Source organism: Balearica regulorum, chromosome 2 (genome assembly GCF_011004875.1).
Source record: "Balearica regulorum gibbericeps isolate bBalReg1 chromosome 2, bBalReg1.pri, whole genome shotgun sequence".
Classification (NCBI taxonomy): Eukaryota; Metazoa; Chordata; class Aves; order Gruiformes; family Gruidae; genus Balearica; species Balearica regulorum.
The window spans coordinates 149,999,789-150,019,471 of NC_046185.1; the positions used below are offsets into that span (position 1 = coordinate 149,999,789).

The 19,683-nt window shown below is 39.9% G+C and overlaps 1 protein-coding gene across 11 annotated transcripts in view; it reads right to left on the minus strand.

Annotated features, from left to right (window-relative positions):
• ABI1 (abl interactor 1) overlaps positions 1-19,683 on the minus strand; it is an 83,758-nt gene that overhangs the window by 44,028 nt on the left and 20,047 nt on the right. For all 11 annotated transcript variants that reach the window (XM_075746390.1, XM_075746394.1, XM_075746398.1 and 8 more), the window contains exon 2: positions 15,639-15,806. In XM_075746390.1, coding sequence (XP_075602505.1) covers positions 15,639-15,806 — 168 coding nt within the window. The remainder of the gene's footprint in view (positions 1-15,638; positions 15,807-19,683) is intronic.

Consider the following 19,683-nt stretch of genomic DNA (forward strand, 5'->3'; position numbering starts at 1 on the left):
AGTGTACAATCCTAATGATTGATTTTGACAGAACAACAGTTGGGATGTGCAGTCATAACATGTTACATTTGTATTCAGTCTTAAAAAGCACAAAAAGCAGATAAATACTTTTGATTATGCAGTCAGAATCCCAACTGTATGTGTGAGTGTATTTCAGTACCTGAAATTAGATTTTAGTAATTTCAAATTTATTTTTTTTCCCCCTGGGTATTCCTCAAGATACACATGCATGAGCAGGCTCAATTAAAAAAAAAAAAAAAAAAACCAGAAGAAACATAGTATGCTTATGCAAGCTCCCAAATGAGTTTCAGCATTTTAAAGTGGCTGAATCCCTCTTTTCCTTACTAGCAGCAATGTGCTTGTCTAGAATTAAACAAAACATACAAATCTAAATATATTATTGACTGAAGGAAAGCACAAAGACAGAAAGAAAAAATTAAAAGGCTTCTTCAGTAGTTTGGGCTCACTAAAGAACCACCAGGGGAGTAGAATAAAATTGTACGTCGAACGAAAAAGCATTTTGTGTGCCAAAAAAAGCAACTTCATAGGAGATGAACAAGTGCAATTGCAAAGAGCACTGCAGGTGGCTGAAAAGGAAACCATCTAAAAAAAGCCTGTAAAAAAAATAAACTCAACAGAAAAAGTTTGAACTTTCTGAAAGTTTGACTGAGGTAAGGAATTGATAAAGCTGGAATAATGACAAGCCAAAATGCTCATGCCTGAACAAAAAACAACACACACAAAACCAACCAAACAAAAAACCTCACAACACCCCAAGCCAAACCCCTCACATTTAGTTGTAACTTGGCATTTCAAATTGGGGGAGGGTGCGGGGATGACAATGACCCATCACAAAAGAAGCGAGCTAACATAACCTCAGCTTTAATTTATCACCTCTTTAGTTTATCACCCCTAATAGAAAAAAATAAAATATTATCCAATGATAAAGGTTATGTTATATGGTTGAGATAGTGGATTTATTGCATATCTCAAAATAATCATTATGCTAAAGAATAACAAGACCCCCACATAAAACCTATTCTGATTTGTCACATGTACTTACTTGAAAGTTTTTTTAATTAATATTCAGGCACATAGGTTTTTTTAAAGCAAACAAACAAAACTACAAAACCAACAAAAATCCACAAGCAAAACCCACACATACACACAGTTCTTCTCCCAAGCACCCCTCTTCTTGACATGAATTCAGGACCTATGAGACATCTAAGATTGATAAAGAGTCCTGGGACAGATTTTTTTCCTAAGACATAAAGGGCCAGTATACGTGGATATATATATATATTTTTTTTTATATATATATCCTATATATATATATATATAAGGATGGCTATCCTTTAGCCACCTGCCAATATAGTTTTAATTACAAATCATCCAAGGCACATTATTTCTATATCTCTTTGATCCTATCTCATTCGATGGCAGTGATATAAGCTAGTGGGAAACCTGCTGGTTTTCAGTCGGGTTAGCACTGCACCAAGAGTAACTCATGAGTACTAACTAAACAGCCATCAGATGACTAAAGGCCATATTATCTACACCACAAACCCTCTTGGCTTAGCACCACAAACACAGCTTACCACACATGAAATTTCTTTTTATCTTCTTTTGTTTCATAATCTTCAACCTTTGAACATTTAGATTTTGTCCAGAAGAGAACTATTAAAGTTCTGGATTTTTCCAAGCTTTTATATAAAGCAAACAAGTCTCTATGGCAAACAACTTTGTTGAACACTATGAGGTGCTACTCCAATGGGAAGATAATCAGCAATGGCCAATTTTTTTCCTCTTGTCCCCATAGTTGGTGAGTCTTAACAGTAAAATAAAATGGCAGGAACAACCCTCAGCCACTGTACATCCCACTTAGAAGTTTTCAGTATGCTTATTCCACTCTGCAGTTAACTTACTACCCATACTTCTACCTTTAGCATATTATTGCAGCAAAGAGCTCTTCCATGACACTTTAATATCAAAACAATCAGGATCTGACAAGCTCATCACTTTTGTTTTCAAAGACAAATATAGAACAAGACAGTTCAACTCCCTGACCCAGTCTCCCCGTTCTCAAACCCCCTTCAGTAACCAGCTATCCCTTCCTGAAAGTTCGTAACAGAGGACAAGATTAGAATCATTATGAACTTCACTCAGCTCAAACTTCTGAAATCCCAGTTTTTACAGTCTTGCACATGGAAGCCTATTATTCTAGCAAAAAAGGAAAGGTAACAACAATTCCCTTACATGTTTCCTAAGATTGCGTTACTATTTTGGACTGAGTCATACAGACTTCTTGTAATTTGGGATATATTAAGTAAAAGCAGAAGACAGACAACCAAGTCACAAGCATGTATGATGACGTTTACCAGTTTAATAGGGTGGGGAGGAAGGGACAGGGCAGAGATGGAATTGCCAAGGCTGCTCTGCTCCTCCATTGCCATTTTAATTTTCACGCACAACTAAAAAGGAAGTTGCACATTGTTTCTGTAAATGGATTTCCCTTAGCCTCCTACTCTTGGCCACAACCGATGTGAAATACTGTAGTTCTATCTGCTGGGAACACCCACATGGCCTCAGCAGTCCTAGCAGCACTTAATCTGTACTGAGCCACAACCCTCCCAAGCCAAAACTCTTCCAGACTAAGGCTGGGCACTCTGTCAGAGGACCCTGGCCCAAGAAGAAACCATGCCACCAAGTCAACCTCTCCTCCAGGACGACCTCTCAGACTCGTACATGCACGCACCCAGCAGTGAGTTCTCAGCTCTGACCTGTGCAAATGCACCTGATCACAAACGCTGCAGCCTGAAGGCAGCTTGAAAGGCAGCACCAGTCTTGAAGTCTTGTGCACAGGCACAGAGAGGACATTGCTATGTCCCCGCTGCTGAACGCATTACCCCACTACCGTTACAGTAAATTCATTAGAGTGATTATGTGTTCAGAAATTAGATATTTCCACTATGTAGTTATTAGCATAATGATTAAACTTGATTGCAAACGCTTGGGGAGAAGATGAGTGTCAGCCATTGGGGATGACACACAGAAAGAAGCCTGTAGAAAGAAGCAGCCAGAAGTCTGCAGTTTTCAAGATCTTGTCTCCAGGATAACTGATCCCACAATTCGGGGCAGGGGGGGAGGAAGCAGAGAACAAAACACTGTTGGGCACAAGAGAATGGCAGGAAAAAAGAGACTGGCCATCTCTTAATGTCACTTTAGGCAAAAGTTAGACATACACTACGCAAATACTTCACTGGTCAATATTGCAAGCTAACAGAGGAAGGTACGCTGATGCCCTAGTAAGGTGCTCCAAACACCATGGTGGGTTACAAGCCTCTGAACTGCACCAGAGCGTTTCAAGAGAAGGCGTTCCAGCTCCACAGTAACAAGCAGCACAGACTCATGCACAACTGGCCTCTGATCTGTGCAATACTGGACAGCTAAACACATGCAGAAGAGTTACTGAACTTCTGCAAGAAACCTAACTGCATGGATCAATATACTGCTACAGTTACCTTAATCAGGGAGGGAGGTGTTGGTGAGGAATAAAATATTTCCCCAAGAGATAAAGAGATACATCAGGACACGATTTAATGGACTACAGAAAGACAGCTGTGCAAACTTCTGTGGCCTGCCCCCTCCCCAATTCTTCAGTAAAGCCTCGTTTTCCTAAGTGAGGTCAATGTACTTTTTGGATTTAAGTTGTGCATATCCACCCAGCAAGACAGTCAGTCTGTGCTCTCATAAGTATATAGCTAATGTAAACAACAACTACCCATTTGTTTTAAGAACTACCACGATTAAGAAATTTAGGCAAATGGGGAGGAGAAGAGTACACAGGAAAAGTATCTTTATTCAAATAAGATCTGCAGATTGCTCACAGTCTACTTTCCAGGATGTTTGCTTAAGTCACATAATTGTTTGTAGAACCTCTGCTTTCTAAAAATGCATTTGGAAAAATTCACACCATATCTTCTTTATCCTGTTTCTACTAATTAGATAATGCTTTTAAACACGATCAAACCAGGTGACCTGTCATTATCAATAATGACCAGTCAGCAGCATTCTCTCAATCTTAGTTCAGACAAACATTTCGCATGGAAAATAGTCTTGAAAAAGTTTTTCGAACAATTTCCAGAAGAATAAGTGTGTTAGATAAATTTACTCCGAGTAATTCAGCCAGCTTAGCAGAGAACATCTCTCAAGAGTTTCTGCATTGACTGAAGGACTACATATTTAATGCAGCCCAGGGAAACACAGTTTCATAAAGATGCTGATTTGACAATAAGATGCAAGTAACTTGGAGTTGTGGTCCCATCAAGCTCCTTTTGCTCACAGGTCTGGAAGTCTAGATGTAAGAAGCAAGCTAACTCGGACTGAAGCTTGATATTGTCTCTGCCAGCCAAGAGGCCTATTGCATTCCAGGACAAATGCTTAAAGCAGCAAAATCCCAAGTGAGTTAACTTGTGTTTCTCTCAGTGAGAGCTTACGGAAACCATCCCCCACTTCCTGAAGTTTCGTTATTAACGTGCCACAGCCTGTACTAAGAAAAGGGAAAACCACATTATTTTAACCAAAATACCATAAACATCCCCAGAAGTTCTCTCTTCCATATGCCAGAGCAGCACCAAACACTACATCACCTGGACTACCATGGACAACATCACCAAACGCTACCACCCACCTGGATGGGATCCTGTGCAACATGCTCTAAGTGATCCTGCTCTAGCAGGGCGGTTGGACTAGATGATCTCTAGATCCCTTCCAACCCCTACTAATGTGTGAATCGGGAACACTTCAAAACTGTACTATATGAAGGACAAGCACTTCTGTGGTCAGCTGTCATGCTACTGTCAAAATAAGGCACTGATAGACACATCTACAGGTCACATGGATGAACACCATTCATATAGCACAGAAACAGATATACTTAATTACACATCATTTAAGAGGAGGGTAGAACGGTGATACATAAGTGGCGAGCAGACCATCCTCAGCGTGCAGAGAGGAACAAATAAAGGATGGTCTACCTCCTACCAGCTTACAGGCTTATAACCCTGTCATAGTGCTGTCTCTTAACATGAGATTTTGGGTGTATGAGGAAATTAAATCCAGTCACAGTGGCACAGCTAAGAGATTAGACAGTTGAGAAAGTTTAATTTGTTTCAGGCTGTTTGACTGGACTTCTCTCTTTACCTTAATGACCCATAATTACATGAAGATAGCACATTTCTGGTATGACTTGGAGGTTGCACCTCCCAAATTAAGATTGTCCTTAGTTACTTCAGCATCTCACTCATCATCACACCAGGCAAAAAATGCCCTGAGTTGGAGCACTAGAATAACATATTTCTACTGTTCATCCACTCTCAAATGCCATGTTTCATCTGCCAAGACGCACATGCAGATCAAGTGCATAATTTCAAGCTAAGTTTATTTTTTTTAAAGACATCCAGGTTTAAATAGTACTTGAATTTCTTCTAATTAAGAGAAATAAATAATTTGCTAGTCCACATGAGCTGGCATGTTATTAGCTTACCATACCTATCAGCTATTAGAGAGCAAAACTATATACGCTGCTCAAAAATTTCAGTAACACCTTTTCCAGCCTCATTTAGGCGATAAGCCTTATCCACAGTATGTCTTTCAGTCCTGTACTACATCTGGCCATTGCTGCACCTTGCCCAATACTTAACAATGCACGTAAGAAAATTCTATAAATGGACAAAGAAGGATCAGCTTCCCAAAGATGACGTTTATCACCTTTCTAGTCAGATAAAGGTTGGTTTGTGGTTTGAAGGCTTATCCTGCAACCTTATACAGCCTAGTTTTGAACACAGTTCAAAAATACAACTGAAAAAGAAGAAAAAACAATCCCATAAGACACAGAGTTCAACAAGAATGCAGAATCAAGCCCTTCAGTCATTATTCAATATTTCCTTGTTCTTATATTTTCAAAAGACAGCCCAACTGACCTTTCCTGAACCAACAATAAGTTTTATTATTTCCATCATGACCCCTCTTAACTCTAAGGGCCCCATCCTACTTGGTCTTACTTTGTGTAGAAGCCTAATAGCTTTTAATCACACCCTTGTTGCTCCTGGTTTTGCAACATACAGGAATTTGAGATGGCATGACAAGATCAGGTTGACTTTTTTTCTCTTGCAAGCAAGGAACAGAGAAGCTGGTTAGAGAAATACCAAGCTATTCCCATGTGACGCCTAATTGTACTGATGGATCCATTGTCAATAACCATCCTGGGACAATAAGTGACGGGGAAAAGCTAGTGCTTTTAGGCATAAACAGGTGAAGCTACAAAAACACTGCACATTAGCATTCATATAAGGGTACATTCAGGAAAAAGTCATAGCTATTTAGCAGATTCTTAAAGAGGAAGCAAACAAAATATAAGATCTGTGATCCTATGGTCATACACTACCTGTATTTTCATGCCTGTAAGATATTATTAGGAACAATATTAGGCAAAACTATTAAATAATATAACTATTTGCTGGAACCAGGAATGAACATTAGAAAGGAAAATGACAGCTTTAGTAATCTATTTTTAGAAATTGAGGAAGAGGCAGACATACTTTTATGGTGGTTACTTCTACATGCACAGCCAGCATTCCAAATGAGAATGACTGAAAAAAGTGAGTCATGGCCTCCAATAGCTGTCACTCAAACTGATTAAGTCCAAAACATATTCCAATTTTTCTCAAAAAAGAAAAACCCTTACATACAGTACAGCTTTTAACCAAATAAATCTACAGTTTTATTTCCACTACCACCACGATGCCCATTCCGTAATGGCACTAGCAGCAGGGTCAGTTAAGAATCAACAATATTCTCCAGTGGAATAAGTAGTTCTGAAAAAATAACATTCATGGTAACCTATTTCTATTTAGGTGTTTAGCAATAAATTATATCAATTGATACAATTTCACACATGCTTTTTTCCATTATAGTAAAGGGAAACATTTCACTTTGGGCTCAGTGACTGCCCCAGCAATGCAGAGGTCATACTGTCCCAGACGATCTGAGGAAGGGATACACACCAGGGCACAGCAGCCACATGACAAGTGTTCGATAAGATTAACACAGTTGGATAGATTTCTACACTTCATACACACCTTTTCAAAGTTACAATAAAACAACAGAAGTTGTCCCAGCTTTGGAAGAGCAACTAATAAGTCATATACCTCCCACGAATTAATAAAAGAGTTTGTTCACTACATATATATAAAAAACCTGTATGAGGGCTTTTACAAGACATGCGTGACACATACCAATGGGTCCCAAAAGGCTGCTAGTAAAGAGAACAAAGTCAAACCAGCAGTTTAAGAGTGGTAGAATGTTACTACTGGCTTATAAAACACTCATGTCATTCATTACTTCGTTTTCCATTTGCGGATCAACATTAACTACACACTTTCATGCCCTCCCCCCAAAAAAAACCAGCCAGCAGACAGCACTAAACAACTCCCTTCTGAACGACACAAGAAGTCCAGCCACAAGCACACAGCAGCACAGGTTCATGTGCTCAAGTGGCAGATTATGAAGAGGGGTAGCTTTGGTGATGCAGTACAACCAAGACTCATCTGCTCCACAATAACCTTCTTGTACTTGCTTTTCCCCTCTTTTTCCCCAAATATAGTCTGCTCAAGCATAACACTAACCAGTTATCATGAAAACCAATGTCCCAAATAGCTGCACTGGATGGCACAGATGCGGTGACCAACTTAATGCTTTGGTAGCTGGTTACCTGCTGCTGCATTGCACACAATGTTCTTATAACCATCACCTCATACGTTGCGTTTCCTTTTTGCTTTGCCCTTATGCCACTAAAACATTGACAAAGAAACTCTAATTCCACATAAAACAGCAGCTATTCATATGTGAAGACTGCTGGTTTACTGAGACTTGAAATAAAAGGGAAATGAATTTCAGGCAACAATCTAATCAGATGCATCTGAAGAAAAAAAAGACTCCTTGAAAAGTCCAATATGTGACTTTACAGGAGGTTAGTGACGCATTTCATTTATGCAGTATTTCTTCCAGATATGAGAGATTTTCATTTAAAAAGATTGTACAAACATCCTTAACTCTTTTGTTGCACAAAATTATCAAAAACACCTTTCAGAGTAATGTTCACAGTCCTGGGATTTTTGGCTTTGATTTCAGAAAACAAGAGGCTGCATCAGGCCTCTTATTTTAGTATTTAATGAGGTATCTAGAGCTTTCAGCCAAATACCCATTCAGGAGAAAGGAAGTTTTAATGGTCTAAAACACATTGAAAACTATGCATTCAGACTGCCCTTCTACTAGACTGTGGAATGGGAATCAGCGTATGAAAGAATTCAGTACAGTCAATGGCTATTTAAGTTAGCAACTTCTATTCCCCAAAAATCAGGTTCAAACCCTGCATTCACCCACAGAAGAAGTGGGAATAAAGAATGACAAGAAACGAAAGTTTCTGGCTCGGTTTCTTCTTCTTCTCCATCAAAGCAACTGCCCCATCACAGAAAGGGTGACAGTTGTGGTTGCTCTCTCATAGGTGTTTATAACTAAGTATCACCGGGTAGGTTTTTGGGGGGTTTTTTGTTGGTTTTTTTTGTTAGTCATGTTTTGGTAGGTTTTTTTGACTGCATCAGCTGGACTATACAGGAATTACAGATGGATCCTATGTGTATTCATTTGTGGTCGTGAAGGGAATTTCTCAACAGAACAGCTGACAAGGCAACCCTTACACATTATACTACCTTCTGAGCAATTTATACATATCATGTAGAAGCTGATATGCACAAAGCTAACCACAATTTTCATAAGCAGGCAGATAACCAGAGCAAGCTCAGTAAAATTTCTCTGAGCCTTGGCCTCTGTTGTGGAGAGTACAGGAAGAACAGGGTGTGAAGCAAACACCACAGAGATAACTGTCAGCACTTTATTAGGAGAGGGAACATCACCCAAGACAAGGTTAAACTAAACAAAAGGTACATGTTTATCACCATATTTAGAATATTTGCGTCTGCTGACACACAAGGGCAGTCCAAGAAAATCAGAGAGAAGACATTATCTTTCTGATGTATACAACATTAGATAATGCTCTAGTTCCTGCAGAAATACTTAGTCTCTTCACACACTTTAGGGTGTGTGGAAAGGAAAGTTTGTATGGAAGTGGAGTTTACAAGTATCTGTAGACATGGAGTGGCAGTTTCTCCCGATTTTGTAATTGTCTCCCCCCTCACCATTTAGTCTCTATAGCTTATGATGTGCCTTGTAAGGGTACAAAGTCAGCTTTTAGGATATATCCAGCTACTGCTGCTTAACATTGAAGAGTCACACCAGAGGGTAACCTGTTCCAGTGCTGCACCAGCCTCCAAAACAAAAAGGATTTTCCCAACTCCACGTAATAACCTACCAAGCTTCAAATTGTAGCTAAGTGTTCAACATTAGACTGTTGCTACCAAAAGACTAACTGCAAAGATGACAGAGGCTGACATAAGTATTTGTAGGCTGCCATTACATCACTGCTTTGCTTCCTCTTTGTGATACTGAACAAGCACAACTCCTTCAACCTCCATGTCCCTGACCATCTCAGCATCCCTCTCTGCTGGACTACCTCGTTTCCCTAACTCACACTTGAACAAGGCAAGGGTGGCACAAAAAACATGGACACAGTGCTCCAGGTGAAGCCTCATCACTGTGGAGCAGATGATAATCACTGCCGTTCATCTGCCAGCCACGAGCTTCCCGCTGCAGCCCTGCCACGCTGCTTCACTTATTCACATGGCCTTGTGTTGTTGGCTCATGCTCAGCACAGCATCCACCAGCACCTTTTCAGCAGGATCGCTACTCACACAGTCATCTCCCAGCGCATTCAAATGCACTGGGTTATTCCACCTCAGGTGTAGGTCCTTGCACTTTGCCTAGTTTCTTCTCAAGGTTTTTGCTGGCTCAATCTTCAAGTTTCTCAAGGTTCTGCTGCACTGAAGCTCTGCCATTCAGCATATGAATGAATCACCTTTACTAATTTAGAGTTATCCCCAGATTTTGCTGAGGACATGCTTTAGGTCCTGAATGGTCTCCAAAGAATATTCTTAACAGTGTGGGCTCCAGTATCAATACTGCTTGTTAGAAGTCATTAACCATTTGTTCCAGCTAATTTTCTTTCCAATTAACAATCCTTTTGTCCAGCCCATATGTTCTTCATGTCAGAGAACAAGATCAGAGTTTTAATTTTAAGTGGCAACTTCAGCGTAAAAGTACCTGGACACATGTCCTTTGAAAACACAGTCATCATTACGATGATCTGGAGAGGTCTTTTGCTCCCATCCATAAGTGTACTAAAGTACTTTACATAATTGTTCCTAGGCATGACCACCCACATGCATCAGCAGATGATGTGTCACATTTTCTACCTTCTTTCCGTTTCTTGGCTTTCAAACATGAATTTGAATTGTGCTGTGATCATATACTACAATCCATGAATGCAGTATCACATTAATCTAAAGGACAGACACACACAGAGTCTGAAAGCTCTTTCCCACAAACTCAAGCTTAAAAAGTCCCCACTGTACCTGCACTGCCTTATGCCTCTTCAAAGATCAGAGACCTGCTGAGCACCTAACAGCTCTTGTGCTCTTCTTCCCTGGCATCAAACACCGATTATCACGTTCTCAACTTGCTACTACTTAGGAGCTCACCCTTTCAAGCCCCAGAACATCTTCAACAGATCTTCTCTGAAACCTAATCTACATCAGTCCTGACCGGTATGCTCACCCACTGGAAAAAGCCTGCGTATTTGGGGATGGGTGTAGTGTGCAGGTGTGATTCAACACAGGCTACAGCTGTAAGTTTCAGACATCCTACAAGAACAGATAACATCTGTGTATTTCATTATTGCCCCTGGCTTTAGCTAGACAACCATGCTATAGAAACAGAAGGCATTTGGCTTTCTGCTTGCATGCAGTATTTGAATTCCACATCCAATAAATTTGACATGGATGGTGACAGGCAAGATTCTTCTAAATTAATTCAGGGATTTTTTTTTATTTTTTTTTTTTTTTAGTTCCAAAAGCTTCTCACTTTTAATAGTGACAAAAGATGCACATAATTTTTTTGCTGAGAGTTATGCTTTCAGAGCATATTGTTTTGTAATAGTCCCTATTTTGCATTAGAGGAGAGCTTCAGATGCAGAAGATTTTAACATTGAATGTTTAGGGCTGCAGTGTTTCTTGGTGCAAATCATCATTTCTTAAAAAGGAGTCTATTGCTTCCTTCATGCTTCAAGAGGCATGGTTTTAAATACTGAACTATTTAAAAACTGTTTAAGTCCAGGGAAAAAAAAAAATAGTTGCTACACCCAGTACTGCAGCTGCTCTGACATAAATGTGAGCACTGATCAGTTACATTTTTCAGTTTTGACACAGTAAACAAGGATGCCTCTCTCAGCCTCTCACAAATCTGGCTCTGCCCCATCTTCATTCTCTTCAAGTTTGTAGAAGTGAAACAGCAAAAAATTTATCTTAAAGTACATGTTTAAGTCAGCTCTTGTTTCTAAGAGGAGAAGGGGAAGAGGGGAGAACAACCAAGAAGCAGCAAATCAAAAGAGCAAAAGAACATAGGCCTAAATTTCTGGAGGAGCAATTTTCCCTTGTCAAATATTCAAGCTATGAAGAGCTGAATTTTTAACTGGTCTATAAAAGACACAGATTTTCAGAATGGAGGGATAAAAGAGGAATTTTTAATTTTATTTTTTCAACAATTAACTCATTGTCTCAGGGACCCATGCAAGACTGACACAAATGAACAACATGAGTTCAAACAACAAACTAGAATTTCATTTAATACACATAGGAAATAAACCTAATGAAGCATAAACTGCATTCAGAGCACAAATATATAGTGTCCTGCTTAATTCATCATCAGGGTGCACAAAAAAATCCTGGGTTTATTTAGTTGCAGCACACCTTAACATTCAGTATATTATGTTTCTTAAGGTCTTTATTCCTTCCCCACCTCAATGTCCAAGGTTCTTCTTGGTGTCTCCAATTGCAGGCTAACCCTCAGCTTCTCCTTTCCCCTTTCACTGCGCACTCCATGCATTCACTCATATTCCCTAAAATTGCTACAAAAGAAAATACTACCCATTCCAGACACCTTACACTTCCCATGCTATGAAGAAAGCAAAATACTTGACTATTACTGTTCAATCTTCTTCAAGGAAAATTTCTTTTTGGTCATTGCAACTGAAGGCAATCTATACCACAGCAGAACTGCTGCTCTGCTACTACCTGGCATTTGTGGATGGACGAGTCAGCAGCGATTGCTAGGAACCTCTTAGGGCTCAAATTCTTCCTCCATTGCCTTTTTACACTAGTGTCCCATAGGCAAAGTTGAGATGGCACATCATAACAGTGCAGCACTCAGGCTAGCTCTGCTTTCACATCTTAGATCAAAACTAGCTCAACTCCTGTCTGAAACTTTCCTTCTAAGTATGGCCACTCTCAATGCAAATGAAAACAAAAAGTAAAGTGCCAAATAGCAACTGACAGAAATATGCAATGTAACCATGACTGCAATAGAAAGTCTGTAGTAGGGAGTTTAGAGGTGTATATGTCTTAATGAAGCCTTGATGCTCGCGTTGGTCCAAAGTATAGACTTGCTATCTTTTTTCCCCAAAAATATTGCCTAACAGGATGATTAGGATTTCTTACACCGGAACGGTTTGCAAGCTTCTCCAGAATAGTGATCAAGTCTCTGCTCTGTCATATCAGAACAGCTTGGAAAGGTCAAGTCAGCTTCACAAAATTCAGTCAGTATCACGGGTTTAAGCCAAAAAGTTGAGCTATATGTACACAGCTCTGTATATCTGGCATAGTAAATAACTATGTGGCAGGTCACTCAGACCCACACATTACAGTCAAAAAATACAGCTATGACTGCAGAAAATATAGATGCAGCTGGGCAGGCTTCTGCTCTGGCTGCTACGTGAAAGCCATTCCTGGAGCTGTTCACTGTCTCTGTGTGCTCACAGCAGTGTCATTACTCATGTGAAGCCTCTGCTTGCTCTCAGCAAGAAACCAAGGTTGAATTAATTTTTCTTCTATAAAAGCAAGCAAACTTTCCATCTGTAAAATTAAGCTCCAGTAACAAGAATAGAACACACGACTCCATCACTTAACTTTTCCTGAGTGCTTTTTCCAGTGAAGAAGGTACGTAACTAGGAAAAATAAGAGTGGCTCCTAATCAAGATTAGCTATCCAGCCATTTAGGCTGGAGTCCTTCTAAAAAAACATATATAGAGAACTGAAACACAGTAGGGGAACAGAAACTGCCTGCAGGTCAGAAAAGCCATAGGATTTTCTTCCTTAGAAAGAAGAAAGCTTTTTTTAACCAGTAAAACTATCAAATTGTACCTTATCATCTCACAGATATCTGCTCTATGTTCCAAAACCGAGAATTGAGTAATTGACTGGCAATGCCTGAGATCTGTGTTTCTAGGCAATCCTTCTTTCATGGAGAAGAATTCCATTTTGAAAATACGTTCATCCCCATGCTTTAGTGGCATGAAAATATTCATGACTGATACAAGTACAGGGAAGGACACTCTGGAGACCTCAGAGAATTTAGAAACAGTCTATCAAAGCAACTACATAGCAGATTTAAGATATGCAGTTGAAGCATTTGAGCAGAAACATTTCAAAGCAAATAGCTCAGCTGGTATGTGTGCATTATCTGTATCCAGTTAAATTCTACAAAATTAGTCTGCAGAGGTTCATTTATAAGCAAGGATTAGTTTCAGGAAAGACCAACCAGGACAGAAACTACAAGCAAGTGACCTTGCTAAACACTCGTCAAAAGCTCTACAAAGCACTGATTGTTCACAGTCTTTAGCAAACAGTTCATGTATCAGGTGACTCAATAGCTTTCAGCATAGCGCCTTCAATTCAAGCAGCAAACAGTACAGAGGGTTAACACCTTTTGTGCTAGTATCAAACATTTTGGCTTTTTCCATGGTCAGTCATATCAATGGGCCAATGAGAATTTAACAATCATCACTTCACACACACTGCAGCTCTGAAACACATAAGAAAAGATGTGCTCAGTATAAAAGGACATCCAATGCTTGGGAAAGCCTGTAGGTTCAGTCCTTTATCCAGTCATTTCTTCAGCGGTAGTCATAATCCTAGCATCAAGAAATCTCTGAATACTTGACAGAACAAGAAACTTATCTACAGCAGCTGTACTTCCTCTTACTTTCCTGTCTCAGTGGCAGGTACTTTTAAAATACTTGATACAGCTTTTAACACTGTGTAGTTGTTAGCACATACTAACTTGACAAGCCTTTTTGAAAGGTTTGTTACTAGGAGGGCCCTTCCACATGCACTGGAATCTTCTCCCTGCTGACATGCTTTCAGTGAATCACTGTGCTGCCATTTAACAGAAAGATTTTTAGAAACCACAATTACTCTAAAAGAACAGTAAACAGGGGTTAGCAGGGCCTATGGGGAGACAGACAGCAGAGGCCATCAGAAGCATTTTCTTTCAAGTATCTAGTCTAAGGTGTACCACTAACAGGGTTTTGGTTGACCAACAAAAGTTTTAAACTTGCTGACTGCACTGAAGAACATTTTAGGTTGAATCCTCTGAGATTTGTTTATGAAATGTCTCCGACAAGCATTGGACAGAGCCCAGCAAAGATCCAACTGAATTTCAATAAGAGGATACAACAGAGTGGACACAGTCCTCAACAACTCACTCAAGCCCACCTCAGAACAGCAATGTTAGGGTGAAATAACTGAGTGGATCCTGTCCCTCTCTTCCTTGGCATCAGCATGGCACTCACCTGATTATGCAATAAGCCACTTACAGGTTAAACACAGCAGACTTTTTTTGCTGAGCTACCATACAATTAGACCAGTGCCAGATCAGGTACAAGGCAGGCAACAGCAGCAATTCTCCCCCCCAGCAGCAGCCAGCTAGTGTGAAGCTTCAGCCAAGGGAACACAAGGCTGCCACTGTCAGGGTCAGAGCTGTTCTTTCCTGTCATCTACTTCCATGTCCTCCCTGCATCAACTCTAGCAATACTGCTGTCACAGTACAAGTCAGGTCAGCTCACTCATCCAAACTGCCTTGGCTTGGACAGGTAGTGGCAGCACATGAACCTCTCCCTCTCTCCACACAGCTCATGAAATTACATCCTGCAAGGGTACAAAAATCAATGAGATTACTGCGTATGTTGCAACACTAAATAATATATCACTACTTATATGGTACTTTATCTGGATTTTCTTTAGAAACAGAATCCTTCTCTCTACCCTTCCCTCAACTGCAGCTTCAGATCTTGGAATCTTTATTAACTCCTGCTTTAAACCAAATATAATCCCCATGTCTCTTGATAAAGGAACTGTCTTATTTCAGTCATGACCTCCATCACAAGGTGGCTTTTATAAATATTAAGAAAGCCTTACCATCTTCCGTCATGTTACTCAGATAATTCAAAGAAGTCAACATAAACTAACCAGCTCAACAATACCAGAGACAAGATAATGCTTGCTCCAATGTTGTCAGTCCTCTATTAAAAAACAAACAAAAAAATTTTTTTAAAAAGGGATAAAAAGGATTACCTGGGAGATATGGTTAATGGAGGACTCCATTCTCCGTAGCTGGGATGCTTGGATGTCCAGCAGTTGTAATACATTGTTGGCCAGTGCATTGATCTGATAAGCAACACTGGCTAGCGATTGAGTTGTGTAGGCTTTGGTCTCTTCTAACGCTTTCCTTTTATCTGGAGCCTGTAAAGCAAAAGAACAAGAGGTTTGCTTAAGGCCAGGAAGAAGGTGGGGGGAAAAAAAGACAGGAACAAAAAATACAGTCTATATTTAGAAGAATCTGTAATCAAGAAGATCTGACTGTGCAAAGTACTCTATCTGCATCTACATTTAGAAAATTCTCAATAATAAGGTCCAGATAAAGAATTTGAAAGATATTTAACCATATTAACATTACATGCCAAGCAACAATTCATTCAGTAGAAAAACCAACACTATCATATTTGTTGGGAGTCGAATTTCTAAAGCCTGCCCAATCCTTCATTTCCAGAAAAGCCTCCAATTCCCCAGGAACACTGAAATGCAGCTCTCACCATCTCTTATGAGGTCATGCAGCCCAAGCCAGCTAAAGACAGAAAAATATTTTCCCACAGTTGGGTGTCCCCTACTGCACATGCCACCTACAAAGCCAACCCTCCAGCTATGCTGGCTGCTACTCCCACAGTCCAGAAGGGTAAGCAGAGCATCAGGATAGCACACACAGAGGGCTCTTGCGTGCAGGAGTATTTGTGAAATTCCCTCTCCTCACATAAAAGCTTCAAACTTTCCTTGACAGCTGAGAAAGTTCAGCATTGACTTAGAAGACACACATATTTTGAGGTGTCAGAAAGGAACAGAGCTTCCCTCCAAAGAGCAAAAATATAAGGAAAGGATCACTTTTCCACTGAAATCACATCTTTCTATGGTAAAGTCCTCAATCGCTCCCTAATGAGAGGGCAGGTTACTGTCCAAGATCAGCAAGCACTTAGATGACTTGAATTGCATGGCCCAAGTGAGTGTCTTCTCACTGGCAGAATGGGAGGTACCAACACCCCCTCCACCCAGAAAATAAGCATGTACCCACTCTGAAGTGCTCCCTGTATCACCGCTTGGGAGCTGGCAGTGGAGGCCATGTACTTCATCTGTTATCGAACTTGCAGACTGCAGCTATCCAGAATTCTCTTTTCTTCCCTTTGTAGGAAAGGTGCTCTGCATAAGGAAGGATTTGCAGTACATGATGACTCAGTGCTCACATAGTTTCTTCCATGTTTTATTTGTGAAATAGTCGGTTGATCTAAGCAATCAAAAGGAAAGGTTTATACTAATAGTCCCTTCCAACTGGACTTCTGTCTGGGGTTTCTGTTGATTTCTTTGAATAACACTCAACATACACACTGTACGCAACAGTTACAATATTAAGAACAAAGTCAGGAAACAAAGAAATTCCATTTGCATTCTACTGAGCCTTGTGTTTTCCGGTTTCCATGCACTCATTCTTAAATCTTGCCTTATTTCTTCACCTCAATATTTTAGTTTAACATCCACAAATGTTAAATCTGCCCCTCAGTTAAAGTATGGAAAGATGCAACAGCTAATAAAGAATCCTTCTTGTCTCTCTCGCTTTAAGGAGAAAACCACATGGCAAAGCTGCTCATATACATTATGAAGCTGCATCATGACCTAAATACTACCACACAAGCTACGCTACCTTTTAATTAAAGATTTTTTAGACAAGGGTAAATTCCCCCCCAGTCCAGGAAATTTGTTCATATTCATGATTAACATTCCTAGCAGTGTTTTAACACATATTAGAACACTTGGTTAATGCCATCCTTCAAATGGATTCACATACAGATGCCTTCTACAGTGTGAAGCAGCAAGAACAGTTTAATGCAATCTGTTGCCAGAAGATAAAACAGCTATTACATGTACTAAGGCCACACTAAGCAAAACTCCATTTTTTAGTATTTCAAACAAAGCTACCTTTCACCTAAAAATAACATTGACATTTCTAGCTGTCAGAAAACATTAGTAAGAGTCATTTTGCTCCTTTAGGAATTAAACTTCAGAGATGAAGGATCTGTAAAACAACTACTAAAGGTTCAAGAAGCAAGTTTGCCAAAGCACCCTGACTTTCTGAAGAGGCATTAAAACCATCACTAGCAGTGACTTTAAGAACACCGTCCTACTGAGATGAAGCGTGCAGAAAACAACTGATCATTTGTACTTGAACTTCTACCACTCTGGACAATGGTGAAAATGCAGGTAACAGCTTCAGTGATACCTGAAATAAAATGTTCTCTGAACTAGACACAGCCAATAAGAAGGCAGTCAGTGTGACTCTAACTTTATATAAACTCAAGCATGGATCTGTAGCCTTTACTCAAACAGTTTTCTTATTACAAAGTTTCAATTAAATAATGTTAGGCTGAACACTAACAGGTTACAAAGCCACAGCACTCAATTACTGAGTGTTGTCAAATGAGAAAACTTCAGTGTATAAAAAGTTTCTTTTCTTCTCCAATGATTTGCCGATAAAATGCCTTGCCCTGATTTGCCTAAGCATCTCATGTTTTAGTTATTTGCTCAAATGACTAGCTTGGCAGTGGGATTAGATGAACATAGTTGTGATGTGGAATGTATTTCATGTCCTAGCAGAATTAGGTTAGAAACATTTTCAAGCTTTGCAGATAATTCAGGCAATTTCAGTTTGCAGAACTAACTTGACATATAGTCTCTTGCATTTTTTAATTAGAACTGCTGGCACCTGCAAGACATAAGTTAAAAGCTTCACAGCCAAAGGGGGGAGGGAGGAAGGAGAAACCAAGAGCTATGTGGCAGCAACAGGAGGGAGCCAAGACTTCCAACATTCTTCAACCATTACTTTCATCTCCCTCTTTGAGCAAAAACTAAAAGGACTATAGAAGATAATGCACATGTTTACAGGCCTTCAGATACTTCACTGTAATACAATACACCAGTTAACTACTCAAATTTAAAGACACAATGCAAAGGCTGTCAACTGACTTGTTTTCCTAATAGTTGAGAATTACTTTATGATCTCATATTAAAAGCTTCAGAGATACTGTTGTTTTTCCAGTAGTCCTTGATACAAATGGAAGTTTGAGTGTCCTTTAGTAGCAAAGTGAATATTCTTTAAACCCAGATCACCACAGCTTTTGAGGTTTCCCTCAAAGTAAGCTCCCACCTGTATCCCCAGTTCACCCTTAACAGTCACGTTACTATGGCAAAATTGCAGTTTGAAATTGCTTTCACATAACTAGGCTTAATACTAAAAAAAGACCTCTCCTACAATCCAAGTGGATCCATAGGGAGACAGTTAAACTTGCACGGCATTCCACACTGCATATCATGCATTTTTGTCAAATGCAAACTTGTATCAAAGCTTCCTTAAAAAGTTTACATAATTACTATAATCAAGTCAAAGCTGATTCTGTACCCAAGCTATTGCCACAGTAAAAAGAGCAGGAGCTTATTTACTGATTCTTCAGTTCAGTGACACATCAAGGTCAAATGATGAGGAACTTGTCCATCACTAGGCAGCTGATCTTTACAAGTTACATACTCAGTCAATTTTTTTCTTCCCCTCTCCAAACTGCCACCCACATAGGCACATCCCCACAACAGGATCTGTGCAGTGTTCAAACCATCTGCCCTCCCAGCTTTCCCTGTCTCGGCTAATTCCCACCATCTTCTAGTTCATACAGCACACAACTACACGTACAAGCTTCCACCAAAAATCACACGAGCTCAGGCTGCAAAGCGTCTTCAGAAGCCAAACTTCCTGTTGCAAGCACACCAGTCCATACCCTCATTATCTGTTCTCTGACCCTTGTTTTCCCTCTTTCCATCTCAGTTCCATTCACTGTGCTTGAAACACCCTGTAAGGCAAATGCCCCACCAGAAGAAATGGCTCCATTTGACAAAGGTCAGAAAGCAGCTCACACAAGATCACACCAAGACTGCCTGCACTAGCAGAAACAAATTAATTTGCCTCCTCAGTATGTGGTATGTGTTGCTCCACATTTTTCATCTTCAGCTGTTGGAATACATGCAAACT